The sequence below is a fragment of the Anabas testudineus genome, chromosome 7, assembly GCF_900324465.2.
Source record: "Anabas testudineus chromosome 7, fAnaTes1.2, whole genome shotgun sequence".
Classification (NCBI taxonomy): domain Eukaryota; kingdom Metazoa; phylum Chordata; class Actinopteri; order Anabantiformes; family Anabantidae; genus Anabas; species Anabas testudineus.
This window is the reverse complement of record NC_046616.1, coordinates 784184-807954: the sequence shown is the minus strand read 5'-3', so window position 1 is coordinate 807954 and position 23771 is coordinate 784184. Positions and strand designations below refer to the sequence as shown.

At 44.3% G+C, this 23771-nt stretch overlaps 1 protein-coding gene across 1 annotated transcript in view; it reads left to right on the top strand.

Moving 5' to 3' along the window:
- Positions 1-23771, top strand: part of plxna3 (plexin A3) — an 86563-nt gene that overhangs the window by 5120 nt on the left and 57672 nt on the right. Inside the window, exons 2-6 of the mRNA XM_026367434.1 lie at positions 12331-12768; positions 13032-13222; positions 14876-15423; positions 15645-15809; positions 18445-18627. Of these exons, the coding sequence (XP_026223219.1) occupies positions 12452-12768; positions 13032-13222; positions 14876-15423; positions 15645-15809; positions 18445-18627 (1404 nt within the window). The 5' untranslated portion in view covers positions 12331-12451. The remainder of the gene's footprint in view (positions 1-12330; positions 12769-13031; positions 13223-14875; positions 15424-15644; positions 15810-18444; positions 18628-23771) is intronic.

The window sequence follows — 23771 nt, the reverse complement described above, 5'->3', positions numbered from 1 at the left end:
CACACACACACACACACACACACACACACACAGTCAGGATGAGTTGAAGAACAGGCAGGAAACAATCAGCTGACACTCTTCACTTCCTCTCTTGATACCTCCTGACCTCCAACAGCTGGGTGTGTGTGTGTTTGGTCCTTAGAGAGGCCGAGGTCAAACACAAACGTGTGTGTGTGTGTGTGTGGATCAAATGTTCATGATTGTGTTTTGTGTATCGTTCTGTTAAAAGCTCAGAACCTGGTTGACGTAGACTGAAAATTAAACCAAACACACACACAGACAGTTTGTGTAGTCCTGTTACTTTTAATACTTTAGTACATTTTGCTGTTATCACTTCCATCATCGTCCAACACACACACACACACACACACACACACACACACACACAGACATCGACCTTCAGCTCTTCGATCGATGATGTATTGAACTTCTTCTGTGTGACCACAACCTGCGTTTGTTCTGCTGTAGTGTAACTACACTCTGCTGAAACCCAGCTGAGCTGCTGCAGCAACTTCTGCACAGTGTGTGTTAAAATCCCTGGAGTCTAGGGTCAAATACATGTACGAGTGTGTGTGTGTGTGTGTGTGTGTTTTATCCCTCTGCAGCTGTTGGGCCATAGAAATGCTTTATGAACCAGCAGGGACACATACACACTGTGTGTGTGTGTTGTGAGGGTGGAGTTCAACATCACTTTCACAGTCTCTCACCACTCTGTGTGTTTTTTCATTAGTTTTTACTCATTAACTACAAATCACTTCTTCTTTCCAACAAAGCCTCAGGTTTAGATGAATGTCTCTCTCAGAAAGGCATAAACACACATCCACACATGTCCACCACTGCTCAGTGTTTTCTTAAAATGGCCACAGGAATGTGAAGAACAGTGATTTGTAGAAATTAGTCAAACTGTCCAAAATCAACTCTTTGGTTCTTGAAGGAGTCGCAGAGGCTGCAGCGGTCTTTAGTTTCTTATCGTCACTCTCACCGTCTCTGTTTGCTTCTTTAAACCATTAACGATGAACTCGAGTGTGTCCCAGTCAGAGATTTAACGCCCAGAGATGTTATCCTGACATGTTTAGCTATAGTAATCCTAACAAGTTCAGATAAGCTGAGCATGACTGGAGACACTGAGCAGACAGTGTTTTACCATCAGTAAGGATCTTTACCATTGTTCTTGGTTTCTCTACTGTAGCTTCGTTTTCAGTAAAGCTTAATTAAACTTAAAGGACAAGTTCACAGATTGTCCTTGCTCTAGTGATTCCATCTGCTGATGCAGGAGTGTCAGGGTCTCTGTGTGGATCAGGCTTCGACCGTCCACATTAAACAGAATTCTTCTAAAAGAACAAGAAGAAAACAGCTCAGACTCAGTTCAGAGCAGATGTACTCAAAGTAACGCCGCCTTTCTCCTCCTGTCAACAGTGTGGGCGCAGCCACCTCATGTAAATAAACTGCCCTGCATCAGAACTGACCGGGGGGGCATAAAGTCGGGGTCTGACCCATTAAAACGTGCAGCGTGTTTGTTGACAGTGACAATGGAAATAAATGAACCTGAAAATACGTCACTCCAGCATCAACAGGTCATTTGTTAATGGGGGGGGGATTCAGAAGCAGAAGCTGTAATACAACAGCATCAGTTGAACCGGGGTGAAGGCTCATTGTGTTGAATATGAAACACGATTAGATCAGGTTTTATCAAGTGACCAGTAAGAACATCACAGGCTAATTGTGGAATCTGCAGGTTTACTCCTTGGTTCTCCAACGTGGCCGTGTGTCCCTCGGAGCAGCTGCCCATCCAGCTCCAGCTGCTATTTTTACTGTTTTTCCACAGTGTGGTTTTAAGACTGAGGCCGGAGCAGCTAAAAGCATTCTTCTCCCTTTTCTTCTTCTTCTTTCTGTTAAGGAGACACTTAAAGCACAAACTGCTCTCGTGGAAACTGCATTAGTTGCTAAGTTACAGAACGTTAATTGAGGAAATTTTCAAATCAGAAAATCGGCAAGTGAAGCTGCCAAATGCTGAGAGGCTGCAGGGAAACGGATCCAACACCGACTGAGGCTCGATGGTCGTTAACAGGCCACTTCCTTTTGTCCAGTGGTGGACACATCACAAAAACAGACAAGGACATTCTGTATTCTACGAGGCCAAAAGTATGTGGACAGTTCACTTCATATGTGGCGCTTCATCGTTCATAGCAGATTGTACTGCACTGCGGTGTGTTTCCAACCTCACTCTTTCTGAGGGTCTGACCACCAGTGAACCTTTCACCAGTGAACTACGAGAGCTGGGCACATGGGGCGCCCTATTATAAACACCACGTTCACAGCTGTGGTTGAGTCCTCGTCTCATCAACCCGCTGCTCTTCACTCTGAGCAAACACATGTTGAGCTTTCATCTGAGACCAACACCTCATCAGACTCGTCCGCGCTGTAAAACAATGACAAAGTGTTCATTTCCAGCTGGTATATTTCCATTTAGCATGAAAACACAGTTTCAGGTTTTACTGTAAATATACAGTTGTACACAGGGAACTTGAAACGCGAAACCCTGTTTCTCTGTATAACACTGAGTGGTTCTGGACTTGACCTTCAATTCATGATCACACAGTTTTAAAGTGATGAACACATGAATGCATCAGGACACATTTCTCTGAAAATGAGTCATTGAACTTTTGGTTTATGTTGATGACAAAGCTTCAGTACTTTTACTTCAGTGGTAATTGTACCGGCAGGCCTTTATTATTTTAATGATACTTTTACAAAAGTGAAAGATTGAAGTAGTTGTTCCTCCTTCGTCCCACTTCTCCTGTTGCGTCATGTGAAGCATTCACAGTTTATGCGATTCTTTTCTCGCTGTGTATGTTGGATTGTTGTTTGTCTTTTGGTTTCATCTGTGAGGTTGTTTTTTTTTGTTTTGGAACTTCTTAGCATGAATGTGACAAAACATTAAAAACTCCATCTTTAAAATCCAAGTCTCATAGAATCCGCCACAAACCAAACACGGCAGACAGTTAGTGTTTCCACGTTCATCGGCATAAACAGAAAGACGTTCTCTTGGGAAAGAGCTGAACTTTAACAAACAGACCAGTTTGTCTTTCTGCAATGAACCAACATGAGAGGAGGCGCCATGGGTCCGAACGCTGCAGTGAAGGAAAACATGAATTCTCGTTGTTCAGTTGATGCCTGAAACAGAGTTCAGTGTTTCCGCTTTGCTCTGGACCGACTTCACAGGCTTTAAAAATAGCAGCTGTTAACGTTCACAGTCGAAGGCGTCAGGTAAATGAGTTTTATCAGTTGGATCAGACGCTAATGAAACTGCAGAGTTTGAAACAAAGAGGATTTCAGCTCCTGCAGAAACGTCCTGATTCATACAGACAGAGAAGATCTGATCTGAGCCGGTTTGCCTCAGGAGGTAAATTCCTGTAGTGCGTGAAGTTTAAAGGGCCGTGCCGCTGTTTTTTATATGTTTCAGCTCATTTATCTTGCAGCGTGTGTATTTTCCATTAATACAGAGCAGTGTTCAAAGTGAACCATGAGTTTTTCAGTTCAACACAGAATAAAAACCTCCCTGCTGCTGTTGGGACACTTTCCTTTTCCAGGCATCTTGTTTAAAACCACTCGCAGCAGCCATTTTACATTTGACAACAGATTAAACTGTTAAAATGTGGGTATCCACTTTTCGCTATTAAACTTCTCCACGTCTTTCTGCTTCTAGCTGAAAACTTCTGATGACATCTTAAAAAGTCGCCATGAATAGTGTAGTATTTTAATAGTAACAGGGACTTTCAGCAGACGTCGTGTTGCCTGTCTGTGGTTTCTGTCCTTATATTAATTCTCTCATATTGACGTTTATCACTGAGGCTCTTATAGTCATGCTGAGGGTTTTGCAGTGGTTTGTGTTGATGTGATTGTGCAGAGTGATGCAGTCCTGCTGTACTAAGAACATCTGTTGGAATGACAGTAGAGTTTTCTTTATCTAGAACGTGCCTGTAGCTGGATTCGTGGCCGTTCTGTCACGGGTTGACCTCGCTTCTTTTGTCTTTATTTGTGACGGATGACCTCCAGCTCAGACTCAGCTGATGGATCCCGTCAACGCTTCCTTCACGACCTCTGCACAGGATAAATTTATCCTCCAGTGCAGCTAAATGCAGCGTGACTCTGATGTCAGTTCTGGAAAAGTTTGTTTTAATTTTCTGCCCCGTCAGCGAGCGCAGCAGTGATAGATAGTCGGGTCAAAGGTCACCTGAACCATCTGATGAATGAGTTCCCTGTCTGTACTGTATGTGTACAGCTCTGTTTGTTTTGGATCCGTCAAAGTGAACCAGAAATAAACTGAAACATTAACAATGATTTTCTGGTTAACAACAGTCGACTGTGTAGTAAAAATATTCTGCATTAATAGTAATAATAGAGAAGAGACAGCAGTTATTCCCAAGAAGCCAGCACCATTTAAGGTTCTTAAAAAGGTTACAAGAACTAAGAAACATCCCGATAGAGACCACAAACATGCACGCCCTCAGGCCGGGGTTCTTGGAGGACCACTGCTCTGTCTGTGCCCAGGGGCCATTTTCTAATCATCTGTCACTGAACCGTCTCATCAGCCTCTAAAGACGTTTGTTGAACTGAACTCCAACATGGCCGCTGCTGTAACCGCTCGGGGTCAGACGTGTTTAGATGTTCATCGGCTCTGGTTTCCATCAGCTGATGCACTAAACAAAAACCCATCATCAAGTCACGTGACCAACAGTTAAATCTCTCTAATATAATAACACTTGGATAAACTGGGGATGGCTGATGCTGTGTGTGGTCTGAGACAGAGGACTGAGAGAAGGACAGAGGACTGAGAGAAGGACAGAGGACTGAGAGAAGGACAGAGGACTAATAGAAGGACAGAGGTCTAATAGAAGGACAGAGGACTAAGAGAAGGACAGAGGACTAAGAGAAGGGCAGAGGTCTAATAGAAGGACAGAGGACTAAGAGAAGGACAGAGGACTAAGAGAAGGGCAGAGGTCTAATAGAAGGACAGAGGACTAAGAGAAGGACAGAGGACTGAGAGAAGGACAGAGGACTAAGAGAAGGGCAGAGGTCTAATAGAAGGACAGAGGACTAAGAGAAGGACAGAGGACTAAGAGAAGGGCAGAGGTCTAATAGAAGGACAGAGGACTAAGAGAAGGACAGAGGACTAAGAGAAGGGCAGAGGTCTAATAGAAGGACAGAGGACTAAGAGAAGGACAGAGGACTGAGAGAAGGACAGAGGACTGAGAGAAGGACAGAGGACTAAGAGAAGGGCAGAGGTCTAATAGAAGGACAGAGGACTAAGAGAAGGACAGAGGACTAAGAGAAGGACAGAGGACTAATAGAAGGACAGAGGACTAAGAGAAGGACAGAGGACTAATAGAAGGACAGAGGACTAATAGAAGGACAGAGGACTAATAGAAGGACAGAGGACTAAGAGAAGGACAGAGGACTAAGAGAAGGACAGAGGACTAAGAGAAGGGCAGAGGACTAATAGAAGGACAGAGGACTAAGAGAAGGGCAGAGGACTGAGAGAAGGACAGAGGACTAAGAGAAGGGCAGAGGACTAAGAGAAAGACAGAGGACTAATAGAAGGACAGAGGACTAAGAGAAGGACAGAGGACTAATAGAAGGACAGAGGACTAATAGAAGGACAGAGGACTAATAGAAGGACAGAGGACTAATAGAAGGACAGAGGACTAATAGAAGGACAGAGGACTAATAGAAGGACAGAGGTCTAATAGAAGGACAGAGGACTAAGAGAAGGACAGAGGACTAAGAGAAGGGCAGAGGACTAATAGAAGGACAGAGGACTAAGAGAAGGACAGAGGTCTAATAGAAGGACAGAGGACTAATAGAAGGACAGAGGACTAATAGAAGGACAGAGGACTAATAGAAGGACAGAGGACTAATAGAAGGACAGAGGACTAAGAGAAGGACAGAGGACTAATAGAAGGACAGAGGACTAATAGAAGGACAGAGGACTAATAGAAGGACAGAGGTCTAATAGAAGGACAGAGGACTAATAGAAGGACAGAGGTCTAATAGAAGGACAGAGGACTAAGAGAAGGACAGAGGACTAATAGAAGGACAGAGGACTAAGAGAAGGACAGAGGACTAATAGAAGGACAGAGGACTAATAGAAGGACAGAGGTCTAATAGAAGGACAGAGGACTAATAGAAGGACAGAGGTCTAATAGAAGGACAGAGGACTAAGAGAAGGACAGAGGACTAATAGAAGGACAGAGGACTAATAGAAGGACAGAGGACTAATAGAAGGACAGAGGTCTAAGAGAAGGACAGAGGACTAATAGAAGGACAGAGGACTAATAGAAGGACAGAGGACTAAGAGAAAGACAGAGGACTAATAGAAGGACAGAGGACTAATAGAAAGACAGAGGTCTAATAGAAGGACAGAGGACTAAGAGAAGGACAGAGGACTAAGAGAAGGACAGAGGACTAATAGAAGGACAGAGGACTAATAGAAGGACAGAGGACTAAGAGAAGGACAGAGGACTAAGAGAAGGACAGAGGACTAATAGAAGGACAGAGGACTAATAGAAGGACAGAGGACTAATAGAAGGACAGAGGACTAAGAGAAGGACAGAGGACTAATAGAAGGACAGAGGACTAATAGAAGGACAGAGGACTAATAGAAGGACAGAGGTCTAATAGAAGGACAGAGGACTAAGAGAAGGACAGAGGACTAATAGAAGGACAGAGGACTAATAGAAGGACAGAGGACTAATAGAAGGACAGAGGACTAAGAGAAGGACAGAGGACTAATAGAAGGACAGAGGACTAATAGAAGGACAGAGGACTAAGAGAAAGACAGAGGACTAATAGAAGGACAGAGGACTAATAGAAAGACAGAGGTCTAATAGAAGGACAGAGGACTAAGAGAAGGACAGAGGACTAAGAGAAGGACAGAGGACTAAGAGAAGGACAGAGGACTAATAGAAGGACAGAGGACTAATAGAAAGACAGAGGTCTAATAGAAGGACAGAGGACTAAGAGAAGGACAGAGGACTAAGAGAAAGACAGAGGACTAATAGAAGGACAGAGGACTAATAGAAGGACAGAGGACTAAGAGAAGGACAGAGGACTAATAGAAAGACAGAGGTCTAATAGAAGGACAGAGGACTAAGAGAAGGACAGAGGACTAATAGAAGGACAGAGGACTAATAGAAAGACAGAGGTCTAATAGAAGGACAGAGGAGTAAGAGAAGGACAGAGGACTAATAGAAGGACAGAGGACTAATAGAAGGACAGAGGACTAAGAGAAAGACAGAGGACTAAGAGAAGGACAGAGGACTAATAGAAGGACAGAGGACTAATAGAAGGACAGAGGACTAATAGAAGGACAGAGGACTAATAGAAAGACAGAGGACTAATAGAAGGACAGAGGACTAAGAGAAGGACAGAGGACTAATAGAAGGACAGAGGTCTAATAGAAGGACAGAGGACTAAGAGAAGGGCAGAGGACTAAGAGAAGGACAGAGGACGTTTTGTGAGTGGTTCAGGTTCCGTCTGTAAATATTAATTATTACATTATAATGTTCGATTTATAAATGAAGATCACGTCGCTGTACCTTCGCTCCACCTGACGACTCTGAGCATCTACAACGTGTCCAGTCGTCGTTCTGAGGCTCATACAAAACTTCAACAGTGTTATTTACTGTTTTAGACACAGTTCCCCTGACAATAGTCCCAGAGATGTGTTGGTAATTGGTTTTTACCTCTTCACCTGGGATCAGGTAGTAATGTGATAGAACTGGCTCTGACTGTGTGTGGGACTTCTTACAGTAGCTCCAGCTTTGAGTTTGAGCAAGAACTGAACATTATCCCTTCGTGAAGGAGGATTTATTGCAGGACGTGAGTCGCTTTAGCTTGGAGCAGCTGACTGTCAGTGTTGAGTATGATGCTGCCTTAGACTCAGTTATAGTGCCGGCTACAACTCCACTCCTAAATGCATTTGTTTCCATTTGTAAATATGCTGAATCATGCATTAGCTGTAATGAACCACCTCAGTTTAGTGAAGCATGAAGTTAGCGAGGTGTCTCCAGAGACAGGGGGAGCTCGCTCCTATTTAAAATAAACAGCCTCTGTCGTCAGCAGCATGGAGAAGCTCCGTTTTCCAGACGGACAGTGAAGTGGTCACACTGTAGAGCTCACAGGACAGTGTGTTAGCACGTCAGCTGTTAATAGCACAGCGAGGTTCCCGTGGTTTGTAATTACAGAGACGGGCTGAGAGGAAGATGCAGTAAAATTAAAGTGGACGTATTAACGTACACAGTGGTTTCTGTAATTACAGGAAGTGACACAATAAGCACCCAGAATTAGTTCAGTTATTGTTTTACCAACATCATAGATTCATTACTGTCCCTCTTTATACAGGAAATGAACAGGACAGACATCGAGTTAAAGTTCTTTTTCATTCTATGTGATAATTTCACATAATATATCTCTGTGTGCACCAGTGCTAACGCAACATGAAGCCACTGTGATAAATATATGATGCACAGGAACCAATGGGTCAAAAATAAGGTTAATCTGAGATGTTGTATTTCTAATTTAGTCGGAGATAATTAACAGTGTGTTATTGGATTGATTATTCATGATATTCAGAGCTTCAGTGATTGAATTAAAGTGTAGTACTGACACATCTGTGCATTTAAAAATACACCTTTAATTATCACAGGTACTGGTTAAACATGAGTACAACAGGCCCCCACCTTCGCTGTGTCAGGGAAACATTCATCTCTGAGTTAGAAGTGACCTTCAGACATCAACAGACACGACTGCACGTTTATATCAGTCTATTTGTAGTTTGAACAGTTTCTGTCTCTTTACATCCTCCAGTCAGAATCTGCTGAAGCAGCAGATTGTTGGTATTTTATTAAATAATCAGGTTTTTGTCATTTTAATTGTAATTTATGGATGAAAACTACAGTTGTTACTACATATACTTACATGTAGTACACATACATGTAGTAGTACTACTGTATAAAAATATTACACTGAGAAATCAGACTAATAATCAGTTTTATTATGGATTATTGATGATGATCAGTCAAGTTTTACTGGGACCAGTTGGTTCAGACTGGATCGAGAAACCAGATCCGCCAGCTTCACATATGAGCAGAAACTGATCCTGGATCAGACTCAGGTCAGGTCTGATCAGTACACAAACCTAATACTACAGTAAAAGTACAAATATCTGCCTAGGAAAGTACTGCACTACAAGTAGAAGTAGCACTTCAGATTTCTGTGACCCCCTCCTCACCCCTTCTCTGACCCCCCACCCCCACCCTGTGACTGAGGCTCTGTTCAATTCGGAGGCTCCAACAAACACAACAAAGACACATTGTGTTGCGGTTTCCGGGCAGAAAAGGCTCCGGGCTGCTTTGGGTTGGGAGAGCGTCAGGGTGGCCTGATGCAGGGGTGGAGGGGGGTTGTGGACAGAGATAAGAGCTGGGAGCTGGGAGCTGGACCTCCGGCTGCTCCTGAAACAAATAACACGAATATTATATCATTTGTCACTGAAGTATTGTTGGGTTTTAGTTTGTACTTGGAGTAACGTCAGCGTTTCCTCACGTAAAGTGTCGAGAAGCTACGACTCCACTGAGTCACTTCATGTTCTGGGATTGATCAGAAAGGGCTCAGTGTAAATGCACATTGATGGATTACTGAACAGGCCTGGGCACAGGGCCAGGGGCCTGAGGGGGTCACCAAATGAACGCAGAGTGGGCAAAAAGAGATGTGAAATGAGCACAAAGAGACCAAACGAGATGCAGAATGATCCATAAGAGGTGCACATTTACCAAGAAGTAAAGCTGCTGAATGAATAATAATAGATGCAAACCCAAATCAAAAAGGCTGTAAAGAGATTCAAAATGATCATTAAGAAAATATGAAATGATTAGAAAGAGATCAACACGAGAAAAGAGAGATATACAGCAAGCAGCTGTATATTCTACGGGTAAACTGAATTAAAGTGATTATTTAAATGAATAATTAAGAGTCCAGAGGGGGAACGCAGATTGAGAACTGCCTCAAGCCTTTAGACCAGCTCACGTCTTCACAATATTAAACTGAAGTTCGTCCACACACACTGTGGTTCAGCAGGATGATGGATGGTCCAGTGAAATCCTAGTCCAGTTAGAGAAACTGGATCTGTCTCCACCGTCTGCCCAGCTGTCTGTCGTCCACGCTCTCTCTCTCTCTCTGTCTCTCGGGTCCATCTGTCGACCTCTCCTCTCGCTGGTCTCCCCTCAGCTCAGCAGGCTAATTAACTAATGTGCTGATCTTTCACTGCCTCTTTGTGTTACTGTGTGTTTCTGTGTGTGTGTCTGTGTCACAGGGTTAATTGTTGGATTCGGCTGACTGTCCCTCTCTCTGCTGCTGGAGTGAAAACTTTATTATCTTCCATTCAGAGAGCAGCTCTGTTCAGAGTCTGTTCCTCTTCTTCTGCTGCCTCATTCCAAACCGTCTCTCGAAGCTGAGCCGATCCACATTACTCCAGCAGATATCTGTGTGACTGACGATGCTAATCTACAGTCATCTCCTTGTATTTTCTCCTGAACCACAGTAAAACAGTTTATGTTAATGCAGCTGCAACAGTAAATGCTGTAACTCTACAGCTGTTACAGTTCCTTCCTTCACCTGCTCCTGTTGCTTCATCAGGTCCAGACGAGCGCCGTACTGTTCGACTCTGTGTTTGTCTGGTACAGCACCAGAGACGGTGACTGGGTGCTACTTAGTGTTGTACGTGTGCATTGTCTGTTGGATATGTTGACTGAAACCTGCAGTTCAACGTGTGAGATACGTCATCACACAACTAGATCATCAATATCTCAGGAACAAAGGTTCTTATCATGGACAAATGTCATGGATGATAAGGCACAGCCCTGTTGAGGATTATATATGGTCGCAGACCCTGCAGCGAGGCAGCGTGTGTTCATTATGTTAACAGAATGAGCCGACCACTGCAGCAGTACATGAACGCAGCTCAGGACGTCTTGGATCAGAATAATCCTGAGTGTAACTGGTCCAAATCTTACAAAGTGATAATACGAATCCAGCTCCGACAGCACAAACAGTTTCTCATGGTCTCTCATATTGATTAAAGTGTCCGAGCTGAAAACCAGGAGGACGATATGAAGCACAGCTACAGTCGAGGGTTCGCCCACGCTCCAAACATATGCAGGAGACATTTTAATGTAAAACCTGCAGCAAGGGAATGGAAACGTGTTCGTGCTGGAGGCTGAAAATCCTCCATTTTGTCTGGTTCACAACACGACTGGAGATCAAGATTCTGCTGGTTTCAGCTGAGAGTTTTACAGATGCAGAGGTTTTGGTGGAAAGTGAAAGGGTTGTGTGTGTGTGTGTGTGTGTGTGTGTGTGTGTGTGTGTGTGTGTGTAATCAGAACTGTCAGTCAAACATAAACACAGTAGAAATGGCTGCCAGGAGGAGAGTGAAGTTTCCATCCAGCTCAGTATTACTGGAGCTGCTGAAGCTTTATGAGCGAATCAGTGAGAAGACAGACAGAAACAGATCAATAACTCTTATCTGCCTCGATCTCACACACACATACACACACACAGTAATCTCTATACTGTCAGTTGAACTGTGTGTGTGTTTAAATAGTACTGTCTGTAGGTTCAGACCGGAGGTGCAGGATCAGAGCGTCCTGACTAACAGATATTTAAGTTCAGGGTGAAGCCTAATAAATGTGAGCGTGCTGTCATCATCATCTAGAACACAAACATCTATCTGCAGGTGAAACTGCAGGTGTTTCCTCAAGTGAACGCGAGGAGGACACGTCACTGCTTGATTCTGTATGTGGGAAGTTGGACACAGTTTAACATATTTCATCACATAAAAAAGACGAAGAACCCAGATTAATTCTGTTTCTGTGTTTACATCTTTAACAAGAAGAAGAAGAAATCCTTTTCAAATGTGTATTCGTGCAGCTCAGGGTTGTTTCTGCTACAGTGGGAGAGGAATTCAAAGACATGGCGGCGACACGACGACGCACAACTTTATTTGTTACGTGCAGAACTCAGCTCAGAGGGAACCGGTTCTTTGCAGTAAGAGTTGGAACGTGGTGTGACCTAAATGTACGGGGCACGATGAAAACATCCCGTCAGTACTCGACCGCGCTGAGCTCCGACTTTGTGCCCCTCGCTCACCTCTCACCTCCCACCTCTCACCTCTCACCTCAGGACTGGGAGTTCATTTGTGGGTTTTCACAGCTTCAGGAAGTTTGCAGACTCAGAGCTGTGACGTCTCCTGACGTGCTGCTGTTTGTGTCTCTGCAGTCATGACCCGCTGAAGACGGCTCTTCCTCAGACCTGCAGCCAGCTCTTCTCTCCTCCTTCTCCCCTCCTCTCCTCCTTGTCCCTCCATCCTCTCCTCCTTCTCCTCCTCACTCTCTCCACCATGCTCCCTTCTCCCTCTCCCGTCCTCCATCTCTTCCTCCTTTTCTCCCTCCTCCTCCTCTCCTCCCCCCTGCTCTCCGCCCCGGCTGTTCCTCCCCCTGCTGCTGTGGGTTCGGGCAGGGCGGTGTACCGAGCATTCGACACCTCCCTCACTCACCTGACCGTCCACCGGAGGACAGGTGAGGTGTTCGTCGGCGCCGTCAACCGGGTTTTGAAGCTGGCGGCCAATCTGACGGAGATGAGGAGTCACATGACTGGACCTGTGGAGGACAACGCCAAGTGTTACCCTCCACCCAGCGTCAGAGCTTGTGCTCACCGGTCTGTCTGCACCTGTCTCACCTGTCCTTCTGCTTGATTTGTGTCTCACTTTACCTGTCTCACTGTTTCACCTGTCTGTTTGTCTTATGACTTCTAGATGTCTGTCTCTCACAACTATACCTGACTGTCTGTGTCCTTTGACCATTTGCTTGCTCCCCTGTTACCCCTTGTTTCCTCTCACCTGTCTTACTGCTAGTCTATGTCACTGCTAGTTACCTGCTGGTAAAGTCTGTCTAAAGTCTCACCTATGTGTCTGCCCTCAGGCTGGAGTCGTCAGATAATGTGAATAAGCTTTTACTGGTGGATTATACTGGGAACAGACTGGTGGCCTGTGGCTCGATCTGGCAGGGCGTGTGTCAGTTCCTCAGACTGGAGGATCTCTTCAAACTGGGGGAGCCACATCACCGCAAGGAGCACTACCTGTCAGGAGCCAGAGAGGCTGATGGGATGGCAGGTAAGCTGGGTTAGATACACCTGAGCAGTTAGAATACTAAGAGAAAGACAGAACCAAGTGATCTGAAGAGCATAAAAGAACATTTTCAAACAACAGTCCTGAATCGCATGAATTTTACGTTAATTACTGGAATTGCAGCTAACTGCTAACCAAAGCTAAAGATAATTGCAGGAATTCTTCTCAGGAATCAGACGAGGTTCGTGTCGGCTTCATCTTCATTTTTCCAGTGCAGTGTTATGTCCAGGTCGTTTCAGCCCCTCTTAGCCTGGAGGGCTGGAGTGGGGTTTCTACGAGGAGATGGCTTGATACAAGTTTACTTCTGTCTGCTTCGTTAAGTGAATGTTAATGTGGACACAGGAGCTGAACAGTCATTTTGTTTCTCCTATTCTAAATATGACCATTTGAATTCTTCCTCTTTTTCTGGTGGAAACACGTTCAAAAATAAAACATGACACATTTTTACTTAAACAACGTTTAGTTTCGGTCAGTTCTGCTTCTTTGTTACTGATGTCGGATTTTATTCTGGGACATTTAGATCAGCACATAATCACATTTGCTTTATTCAAGGTTTGGCCCTTTCTCTGTGAAATGGTTTGTAATTCATTGGCTATGATAGAGGTGGTGGTTTCTTGGCAGCCTCCAGTATAAAATACTGGTTTCACTGGTTTAGTGAAGAACGTTTTATTGGTTTCAGTAAATTGTGAATGTCGTCTACAGGCTCCTCCTGTGTTTCCTACTCAAGGTTTTAATTCAAACCCTCCATTGACTTTGAATAATTTCAGACATTCAGATGATTTTGTGCTGACTCGTTCAAATTTGATCATTTTGATGCAAAAAAAAAAAAAAAGAAAATCAGAACTCCGCTGTTTCCTCTCAGATTTATTCTTGGCAAGATGGAGACGCATTTCAGCCTGCAGTTGTCAGTCATGTGCCAGAGTGTCAAAATATTTTATGGGTTTTTATTCAAAATCAGCTGTCAGAGTTTTTAGTTAGAACAAAAAGCTGAATGAAGACTGTTGGGAAGAAACGGCCGATGATTGACAACCAGGCTTAGTCCAAATATCTCAAACCCCTTCTCTGCTCCAAACTCCGATGATTCAGTACCAGTACAGTGGCACTGAAACAGGACTTTATTGGTGGGCCAGCTACATTGTTAGAGTGGGCCCATGCAGTGATCATTATTAGGGGTGATCTGCTGGGGGTGTACTCTAATGATCTCTATAAACTGCTTGCACAGCTGTGTAAGTAGCCTTCCTATATTGTTCGGCTGCACTTGTCCATGCTCGTGATGTGATGGCTTGTTGAATTTCAAACATTAGCAGATCTGAAAGAACCTGAAGCAGGTTTGAGAGGCTGAGGCCACAGGTTCATATAATTTTATAAAATATAAATAAAGTTACAGTTAAGATGTAGAATGACCCAGAAATGTTGCTAAATATTAACATGAAATTGGTGAAAACCAGATGCCAAATTATACATACGGCATGTATTTAGGGCTTATAGAAATGTTCTGACGGGTTAATCCTAGTGCTGAAATAATATCTGATGATTCCAGGAGGATTTACTAAATTTGCTTTTTGTCTGTGACTCGAGTCTTTTCCAGGATTTTTGTGTTATAGGTCATTTATCCGGTTCTGACCATGTCCTCCTCAGGTGTGGTTGTCGGGGAGGATGACTGGACAGCCGACCCTAAGAGGAAGAAGCCAGTGAAAGGTGGCAGCTGGCTCTTTATCGGCGCCGCCATCGATGGGAAGTCGGAGTATTTCCCAACCCTGTCCAGCAGGAAGCTGGTGGCGGACGAGGAGAGCGTGAACATGTTCTCGCTGGTCTACCAGGACGAGTTTGTCTCGTCACAGATCAAGATCCCGTCAGACACGTTATCCCTCTACCCGGCCTTCGACATCTACTACGTCTACGGTTTCTCCAGTCGCACATACGTTTACTTTCTGACGCTGCAGTTGGACACGCAGCTCACGCAGATGGACGCCGGTGGAGAGAAGTTCTTCACCTCGAAGATCGTGAGGATGTGCTCCAACGACACTGAGTTCTACTCATACGTGGAGTTTCCTCTGGGCTGCACCAAAGACGGCGTAGAGTATCGACTGGTTCAGGCCGCCTACAAGCAGAAACCAGGGCGGCGTCTGGCCCAGGCGCTTGGCCTGTCTGAGGACGACGACGTCCTGTTTGTCGTCTTCTCACAGGTGATTTCACGTCAACTGATTATTCCTTTTATCTTCTCATTATTTTCATTTTCTCTGTCTCAGTCATTTTGCTGTTGTCCATATATCTCATTTGTCAACAAACTGACCTCAATTACTTACTCACTTACTTTTGAGACCGGGCCTTGCTCCAGGGTTGTTACAGCCTCAGTGGGATTTGAACCGGCGCCTCTCAAACTCTGGTTGTGCTTTTTTATTTTCAGGGTCAGAAGAATCGATCCAACCCGCCGCGAGAGACGGTCCTCTGTCTCTTCAGTCTCCACGACATCAACCTGGCCATGCGAGAGAGGATCCGCTCCTGTTACCGTGGAGAGGGACGTCTGTCGTTACCATGGTTACTCAACAAGGAGCTTGCTTGCATCCACACTGTGAGTAACAGCACGAGCGTCACGTAGAAACAAACAGAAAACAATGAAGAGTTGTAGACTCCGGTGGATCATTGTTTTCAAGCTGAAGCCGACATGTTGCCGACTATTACAGTAGAAAGTACGGTGGCCCTGAATGCTCAGTGCAGCCTAACAAAGCACATGCAAATAGACAAAACAACAGTAAAATGATAAAAACATAGAAAAAAACATACAGAAATCTGCATCCTGCCATTAGAGAGGTGAAATAAAGTTTACGACTAAACAAACCACTTCTGGTTGGTTTGTTCTCCAAGATAAATTTGCAGCTTCTGGAAGCTTCTGTTGCTGATAAACTGTGAAACTGTGTAAAACTGTTGGAAGTCCCCTTGTTCTTCTGTAGCTTCAGCTTTTCATCGATAAGTGAAAATGTGGCAAGAAAGGAAACAAAAGCCAACGTTCTTCTGTCCTATTTCCCTCTCTCTCTTCTTTCTATTTATTCATGTGCTTCTAGACGAGATCAAAATAAGAACTGAGAGCTAAATAAATAAGTGGAGTGGAGAAACAGGCCGGTGTCAGATCGAGTCGTGTTTTACAGACATTTTCAAATCCAGCAGGTTCAGCAGGTCAGTGAAAAGCAGCAACATGTGAAACAGAGACAGATCTGTCTTTCTTTCACTGTGTCTTTGTTTCTTTGCTGTCCTCTGTGGGTTCTGTAAATCGTTTAGCTGGAGGCTGCCTTCAGGCTGCAGCGCACACACCGTGCGACTCTGGAAAGAACCGTTCTCTGTGATTTCATCACTAATTTCAGTTTATTTGTGTGAAAGTATGAAAAGATGAATGACTGTAATATGAAACACACGAACACCAAACCGAAGACGAGAGAGAATAGAAGAAACCCGTCAGCCCCCTCCTCTGCAGTGGGGTTATTTCAGGTCTGGGGTAGATGATGTTCTTATTCATGGCAGTAATGGCCTGCAGTGGTAACCATGGCAACCGAGCAGGGAAACCCGCCAGGAGACGAGTCCGGGGGCGGGCTTGGATTTGGGAAAGGGATGGTTAGTGGACGGGAGGAGGGGTTGGTAGGTCAGGGAGGGGTTTGGAGCTGCCCCCCAGCAACCAACGAGCCAAACTACTAACTAATACACACTGATGGAATATGAGATGATGGGGTGTGTGTGTGTGTGTGTGTGTGAGGGCGAAGAAAAGAAACGGACGGGGGGGGGGGGTGTCTGTCCAGACACTGACCTCCTTCTTTTATCATAAACAGCAGGGAGTGTGTGTGTGTGTGTGTGTGTGTGTGTGTGTGTGGTCAGGACCCCGTCCCTCGTACTGTCGTGTGTTCTCTTGTTCTTCATGAAGCGTCAGCAGCGCCCGTCTGTCGGCACAACAGGAAACAATCTGTCCTGTTATGTACCTTCAGGACTTTTCCTTTCCGCTAATGATGATCTCCAGTACAGAGACCGAGACCCAGCCTAGGACCTGAGTCAGGTCGCACACAAATACTGATCAGTCTAACCAGGTCCAGTCGGGTCTAGTTTTACTGCTGTGGGTCTCAGGTGTGAACTCGAACCAGATTACTGTAAATCTCCCTACACACATGTGACCTGTCCTCTGAATGAAGCATTTAGAGAAACTCTAACTGCTTCTTGTTCATTCACGTCGTTTAAATGACACCTTTTGTTTCAGATATGTCTTAATCAACATCTCTAGAACCAGCATGAAACTATTTACAATTACAAGGACCGATCCTTAATGTTCATGGATCCTGAACTCAGAGTCCGGTGAGACGGAGCAGATAGAAGTGCAGTTTCTGTGTGATTCACAGAGTTTCCACTGTGTTCTGTTGCTGTGAGGCATCAAGGCCTTAACCCGTTAATGACAGGGTGTTAGCTAACCTCTGTGTGTGTGTGTGTGTGTGTGTGTGTGTGTGTGTGTGTGTGTGTGTGTGTGGACCCTGTAATAACCCAGCTCCTCCCTGTTCGTAACAACATAAAGCAACAGGAACCACTGAACTACTGTGAGCTCGTGATGAATCACACTAAAGATCCCATGTTAAACAATGTAATTAGCATAATGGAATAACAGATGAGACGGTACAAAGTGTTGTCTCCCACGTGCAACACAAATAAACGTGTAGTGGAGATGTACTATACGAGCTTCCTGTTCATGTTGGCAGTGCGTCTACACAGGTTTTCTTCTTTTAGAAACAGCTCCCTCTACAGTGATCTCCTGTTTTTAAATTATTTTTAATTGAGATTTATCTTCAGAGGGAAAACTGCAGACAGAACCTCTTTTCACCTTAAGAACGGTCAGAGTAAAAACATCTAAACAGCTAAACAGTCGGGTTTCTCTGATTCTTTACCCTGATGGCAGTTAGGAAATCAGATGCTGGAGAAGACGACTGGAGCTGAGTTACTGAAGTGCAACTAAACACCTCCAGTGGTGGCAGCTGGCATGTCTCTCTCTGTAGAGGGAAACTCTCCTTGTTTCAGTTACTGGGATAAACTGGGATGATAAAAACGATCTGGTTGTGTGATGAAAAGCCGAAACTACAAAAAGCCTGTGGACGAAAACCAAGAGAGAGAGCTGCACGACGCACGCCTTTAACAAACTGCAGAGGTAACGGCTAACCCAATTTCTCCTCCCTCCTCCACAGCCGAAGCAGATCGGAGATGATTTCTGCGGCTTGGTGCTGAACCAGCCGCTCGGAGGCCTGAGGGTGATCGAGGGAAACCCGCTGTACGAGGACCGGACTGAGGGCATGGGCGCCGTGGCCGCCTACACCTACGGAGAACATACGGTGGTGTTCGTGGGAACCCGGAGTGGCCAGCTGAAGAAGGTAGGAAGGAGGGATGACAGGGAACGACTGGTTGGTTTGTGAAGGCTGGAGAGTCGTTGTTCAAATCACTGCTGAATCTGCTTGTGCTGATGTTTTTGAAGAGCTGCAGCCAGAGTATTGCTGGGAGGAAATGGCTCCATGAATGTTTTAAAATGGTTTTGGGTCTTTAAATGATTTCTAGTATTTCCATTTAAGTAATGAGAGGAGAAAATGTTCTTACATATGTTTAAAATCTCTGGAGCCTCTTATGGTTCTTCGGGAGAGAGACAGGAACCGTCTGTGTTTCCTGCTCACCTTCACCTCTCCCGTCTGTTTGTGTTTAGTTTCCTGTGGTTCGACCTGAAATTACTGAAAGTGTAAGGTGGATTATTCTTAGACCACGTGCTGAATCGAGCGCTGCAGGATTCAGGTTCGTCTCACACTGATGTCATCTAAACTCACGAGATCAGGGCGGCCGCAGGTTTCAGTCTAAAACCAGGATTTAAAATCTGATCGGTTAAAATCAGCAACAACACAAAACTTTCAAATGAGATGTTATGAAATGAGTCATTCAGTCAGCTGATTATTAACAAGCCGGTTTGCACGATGTAGACGACACAACAAGAGCTTCTGCTCAGTTCTGTTAAAAGTCTGTTCAGTAAATCAGAGACCTTGTCTAGCAGATGTGACCCGTCCACTTTAAATAGAGTTTTTACTACAGTGTAAACAGAGGAACCGTTCCTGCTGTCTCAGCCTCTGTTCTGTCGTATTTATTGGATCAGTGTTTTGTATCTGGAGTTCAGGTACTGGAGTCAGTATCACGGGAGATGTTTGCTCTTCCAGACAGAGAGCCAGTGGCTCCATGATAATAATAACCACTTTAATAACCATAAGCATTCTAAGTATCTGATAAATATTTCATTCCTTTTATATATTTTCTGCTGCTTCGGAGCCGCGTCCTGTCACTCCTCCATATGTGCTCCCTGCTGCCCGCGGCTCTGCTGTTATTCTGTTATTATTGTTATCTGGACCTGAAAATAAGCTGAACAGTGTTATGATTTCATAACACAGCAGACACAATCTGTTCATTTGCAGAAGTTTTATTCCCAGACAGGACTGATAAACAGCAGAAGGGTGCAGAGACAGGATCCAGTACTAGTTCAGGATTAAAGACACGTGAGCAGCAGCAGTTCAGACAGTCTCTCCGCTTTACAGTGGGACAAACAGACGAAGCCGGAGTCTCTGCAGAGATGTTCTCAGCCTTGTCTGAAGCTGTAAAGTTGTCTCGTTTATGTCGGACAGCGTCAGTTCATCTCGCTGAAAGCTGCAGAGACACTCAGACTGTCTGCTGCTGTCAGAAAAATGTCCCACTTAGCAGCTCAGAATGTCTGTTTTCTGTCTCCTTCTGAGCTGTGCACTCAGTGAAAGAGTCGCTGTTTCCCTGCAGGACAGACTCTGTCCTCTCCCAGGATTTAAGACTTCACTGAGCCTGAGCTGCACAAAGCCTCCCCCAACGTGTGGATAACACCGACAAAGCAAATGAAAGCACAGCGAGACTCAACGCCACATATTTCCAGTTCCATTCTTAAGGTTCAGTTTTAACCTTCATCAGTTTGAACCACGTCCTCTGTGAGCCCAGTTCAACGTCTTATCATCAGAGTCTGGACGTGAGACGTTCAACATCATCCACTTTGTGTTAGTTATTTCAGACCTGAGAGAAGTTATAATGTAAAAGTTGGAGCAGGTTGTTGAAATCAGCTTCATTTCAACAACAGGTTTTTATTTAATGTTCACTCAATGAACTGTCCCACACATCAGGCTGTGGAGAGCATTCGTAGTTTGATTAATTGTTCTGAAATGATGCAGAGTGTATTTTTCCAGAGTCACACTAATGGTGGCTAATGATAAGGCTTTTAAAAGGATCTTACAGCAGAACCTTTGTGAATAACTGAGTGACGTGAGTTTTAGAGGCTGCACGGTTGGATAGATGTGATTAAGACTTTACGGCTGCAACTAATGAATCCGCCCAGCAACAGTTCATCTGCCCAATTGTTTGATCAGTCATTTAGCTGACGAAACACGAGCAGTGTCTTCACACATCAACCCCCAATATTCAGGTTACAATGAGCTGCAAAGATTTTACCTGGAGAATTTTGCTTTAAAATAATCGATCAGCTGGACATGTTTTTTCAGATCAGTCAGTTTCTACATTGGCGACATCTGTTGCTATAAGGTTTTTGAATCCTTATATGTAAATGCACAGTTACAGTTTTACCCCAGTCCAGCAGCAGAACAAGAAGATGTTTATGTCCAAATAATGGAAGACGAACTCTTGACTAAAATAAAAAGTAAGCACAAGAGGTCAACAGGTGAAAAACTGAATCACTCTACGGCAGAAGAGCAGATGAATCATCAGCGTTTTACTGCTGTGATGGTGAAATTACATCAGTGATGGAACAAGTACTCAGATTGGTATCATCTATATGAATGTTGAAGTGAAGGATGAGCAACGTGGAAATATGGACATCTGAAGAACTAAAGGGCCTGAAAACAAAGCTTCTGAATTTAAGAATATTTCCATGCTGGTTTGAGGTATTGTCTCACTGAACAGATCCAGCAGCTTTGACCCAACTGAGTGTCGAATTTCTTTAGTTAAAATAGAAACGTCTGATTTTAACATCATGCTACTTCTGGCAGTTCAGAGTGGGACCTCTGTTCTTCATGTTCAGCCCGTGCTGCCGTTCTACAGAAGGAAACCTGACTTTAATTGAATAAATGCAGAACTTGAACATGCACCACCATCTACACTTCAGACACATTAATCTACATCATGGTCGGCCACTAAAATTAAAAGATGCATTTAAAAGCCTCTCTTCCTTCCACATTTGACCGCACAATCATGTCCATTTTCCAGCCTGTGAACGATGAATTTTAATTGCTTGAAAACTAAAAATGGAGGCCAGTCGATGTGAATGAATCCTCTCGGCGCTCACCCCGCTCGCCTCTCCTCCCACACAGCTGCCGCTTTAATATTCATTCACATGAGGAGAGGTTCCTCTGAAAGCTGACCTCGGAGAGCGAGAGAGGGAGGACGAGGGAGGAACAGCCGGAGGTGTAGTCTGTGTAGTGAACAGATTGGTGGAAATCTCTGCTTTCTGGTTGGAGATGTTGGGTTCGGTGAGACTCGGAGTTGGCGGAGAACACTTGTTCCTATGTTTAGTGAAGCCTCCTCCTCCTCCTCTGCTCTCTGTCCAACAAACGCTCTCCACCGATCCACCAGCCAACCAGACGACTGGAAACAGACCAGGAATACAAACCGCCCCGGGCGCTGCTCAGCACCACATCAGTCTGAGTTTGAAACCAGATCCTGGTGAATTTTTTCCGTTCTAGCCCATTTAATTACAAATGATCATTTTCCAATTCAATTTTCATATCATGGTTTTTAATTAAGCATGAGTCAGATTTATTATTATTATTCAGTCAGATAATAATCATTTTAATAACCACTGTAAACTGAAGATCATGTTGTTTAAAATAAAGGATAAAGCAAAACATTTGGGGAGTTGATTCAGGTCTACGGCCGTAAAACCTGTAAATTTGAAAATACCATCAGAGAATCCTGAAAATACTAAACAGACTATGAGAGATACAGTTGCCCTGGGAGCCTAGTGTTTGCTGTGACACCAGCAGCCATTTTGGTGCCTGGAGCCAAAAAGGATGAAATTTCAAACGCGGGGGTTCTGAAAACAAAGGTTCATATGAGTCGTTTGAGAGGTTCGAGACACACAAGTTGGAGCACTTCGAGCTCCAAGTTGCCTCTAGTGACAGCTCCCAGTCGTCTTCAGTAAGTCTCACACCTGGATTTACCCATTTTATCCCATGTTAAGAAGTGGAAGTGTAAAGTAGAATTAATCACATGCTGATTTCTGTTCTCGCTGACTGGTTTCACTTCAGCAAACATTCGCGTCTTCACCTTTGTGAAACATTCCTGCAGTTTCTAACTGAGCCGCTGTGATTGACTCTAATTAATTCAATTAAATTAAGGAGAAAAGGCTGAATTGAGAATTTAGTGAGACACCATGCATCATCAGGACAGAGACGCTACACAGAACCAACACGTAGGAAACACTCCATGGATGGAGAGTTGAATCTTCTGCAGCCCCCAGAACAGTTTGTCTCAAACTGATCTGACATGACCCATGCAGAGTTCACCAGCTCTCATGGGATGAAGTATAGAAGGTCTGAATCTGAAAATCTGAATCGGTGACATTTTGGATTAAATTCTGTTACTTAAAATCCAACCTCATGTGGTTCAGGCAGGTTTCACCGTGAAGCTTCCAGGGAGACAACAGGCAGCCAGCTCAGTGTGTCGACAGTCAGAGCTGATGTGATTATGTTGTTAGAGGAGGCCGACTGGGCCCGAGTCCCAACAACACTGTGCCTGCTGCTGGACTCAGCAGAAAAGCACTGGGGGAAATCGTCCCACCTTAACCAGTCCAAGTTTACACAGAAAAGTCTCTCACTGGGGTCACATTCTTTTGGTTTCTTCCAACACAAATTGGCTGGTATCACCAAGGATTCGCTTGTTTTGAAACCAGGATTTAAAGCTCTGTAATTTAGCTTTAACTTTTATCTGTCAAGACGCACAAAGAGTCCTAAAAATCCCACTTCTTATCTTTCAACATAACTCAATATAATTTGAGCTCACAGACACGAGTCACGTATTTTTAGGTTTAGTGTAACGTTCACGTGACAAACATGTAACTATCTCTGATGTCTGTTGTAAACATCCATAAATCCACTCAGAAAACACCGAGGGACAAATAACTGCAGAACGTCAGTATCACCGTGATCCAGTTAAATTTGTCTGTGCATCAATGAGCACGCTGCAAACAGGAGCTGCTAATAGTTAATTCAGCTACTTCTAATGATGCACAGTTAGCAAAAGGTGTCTGGTAGCTCCACCAGAAAAGCTAAAGTTTGTGCATTAAACTGAAGTTACGATGTCATATTAGCATTAGATATTAGTTTGATGTGATCACAGACACAAATGTTTGATGCATACTGTACATTTGTTTGCTTCAACGTGTGACAGACTTTAGTTTGTCGGATTTTTACAGATGCATTTTAGTTTTTCTGGGATTCTCATCAGAATGAAACTCACA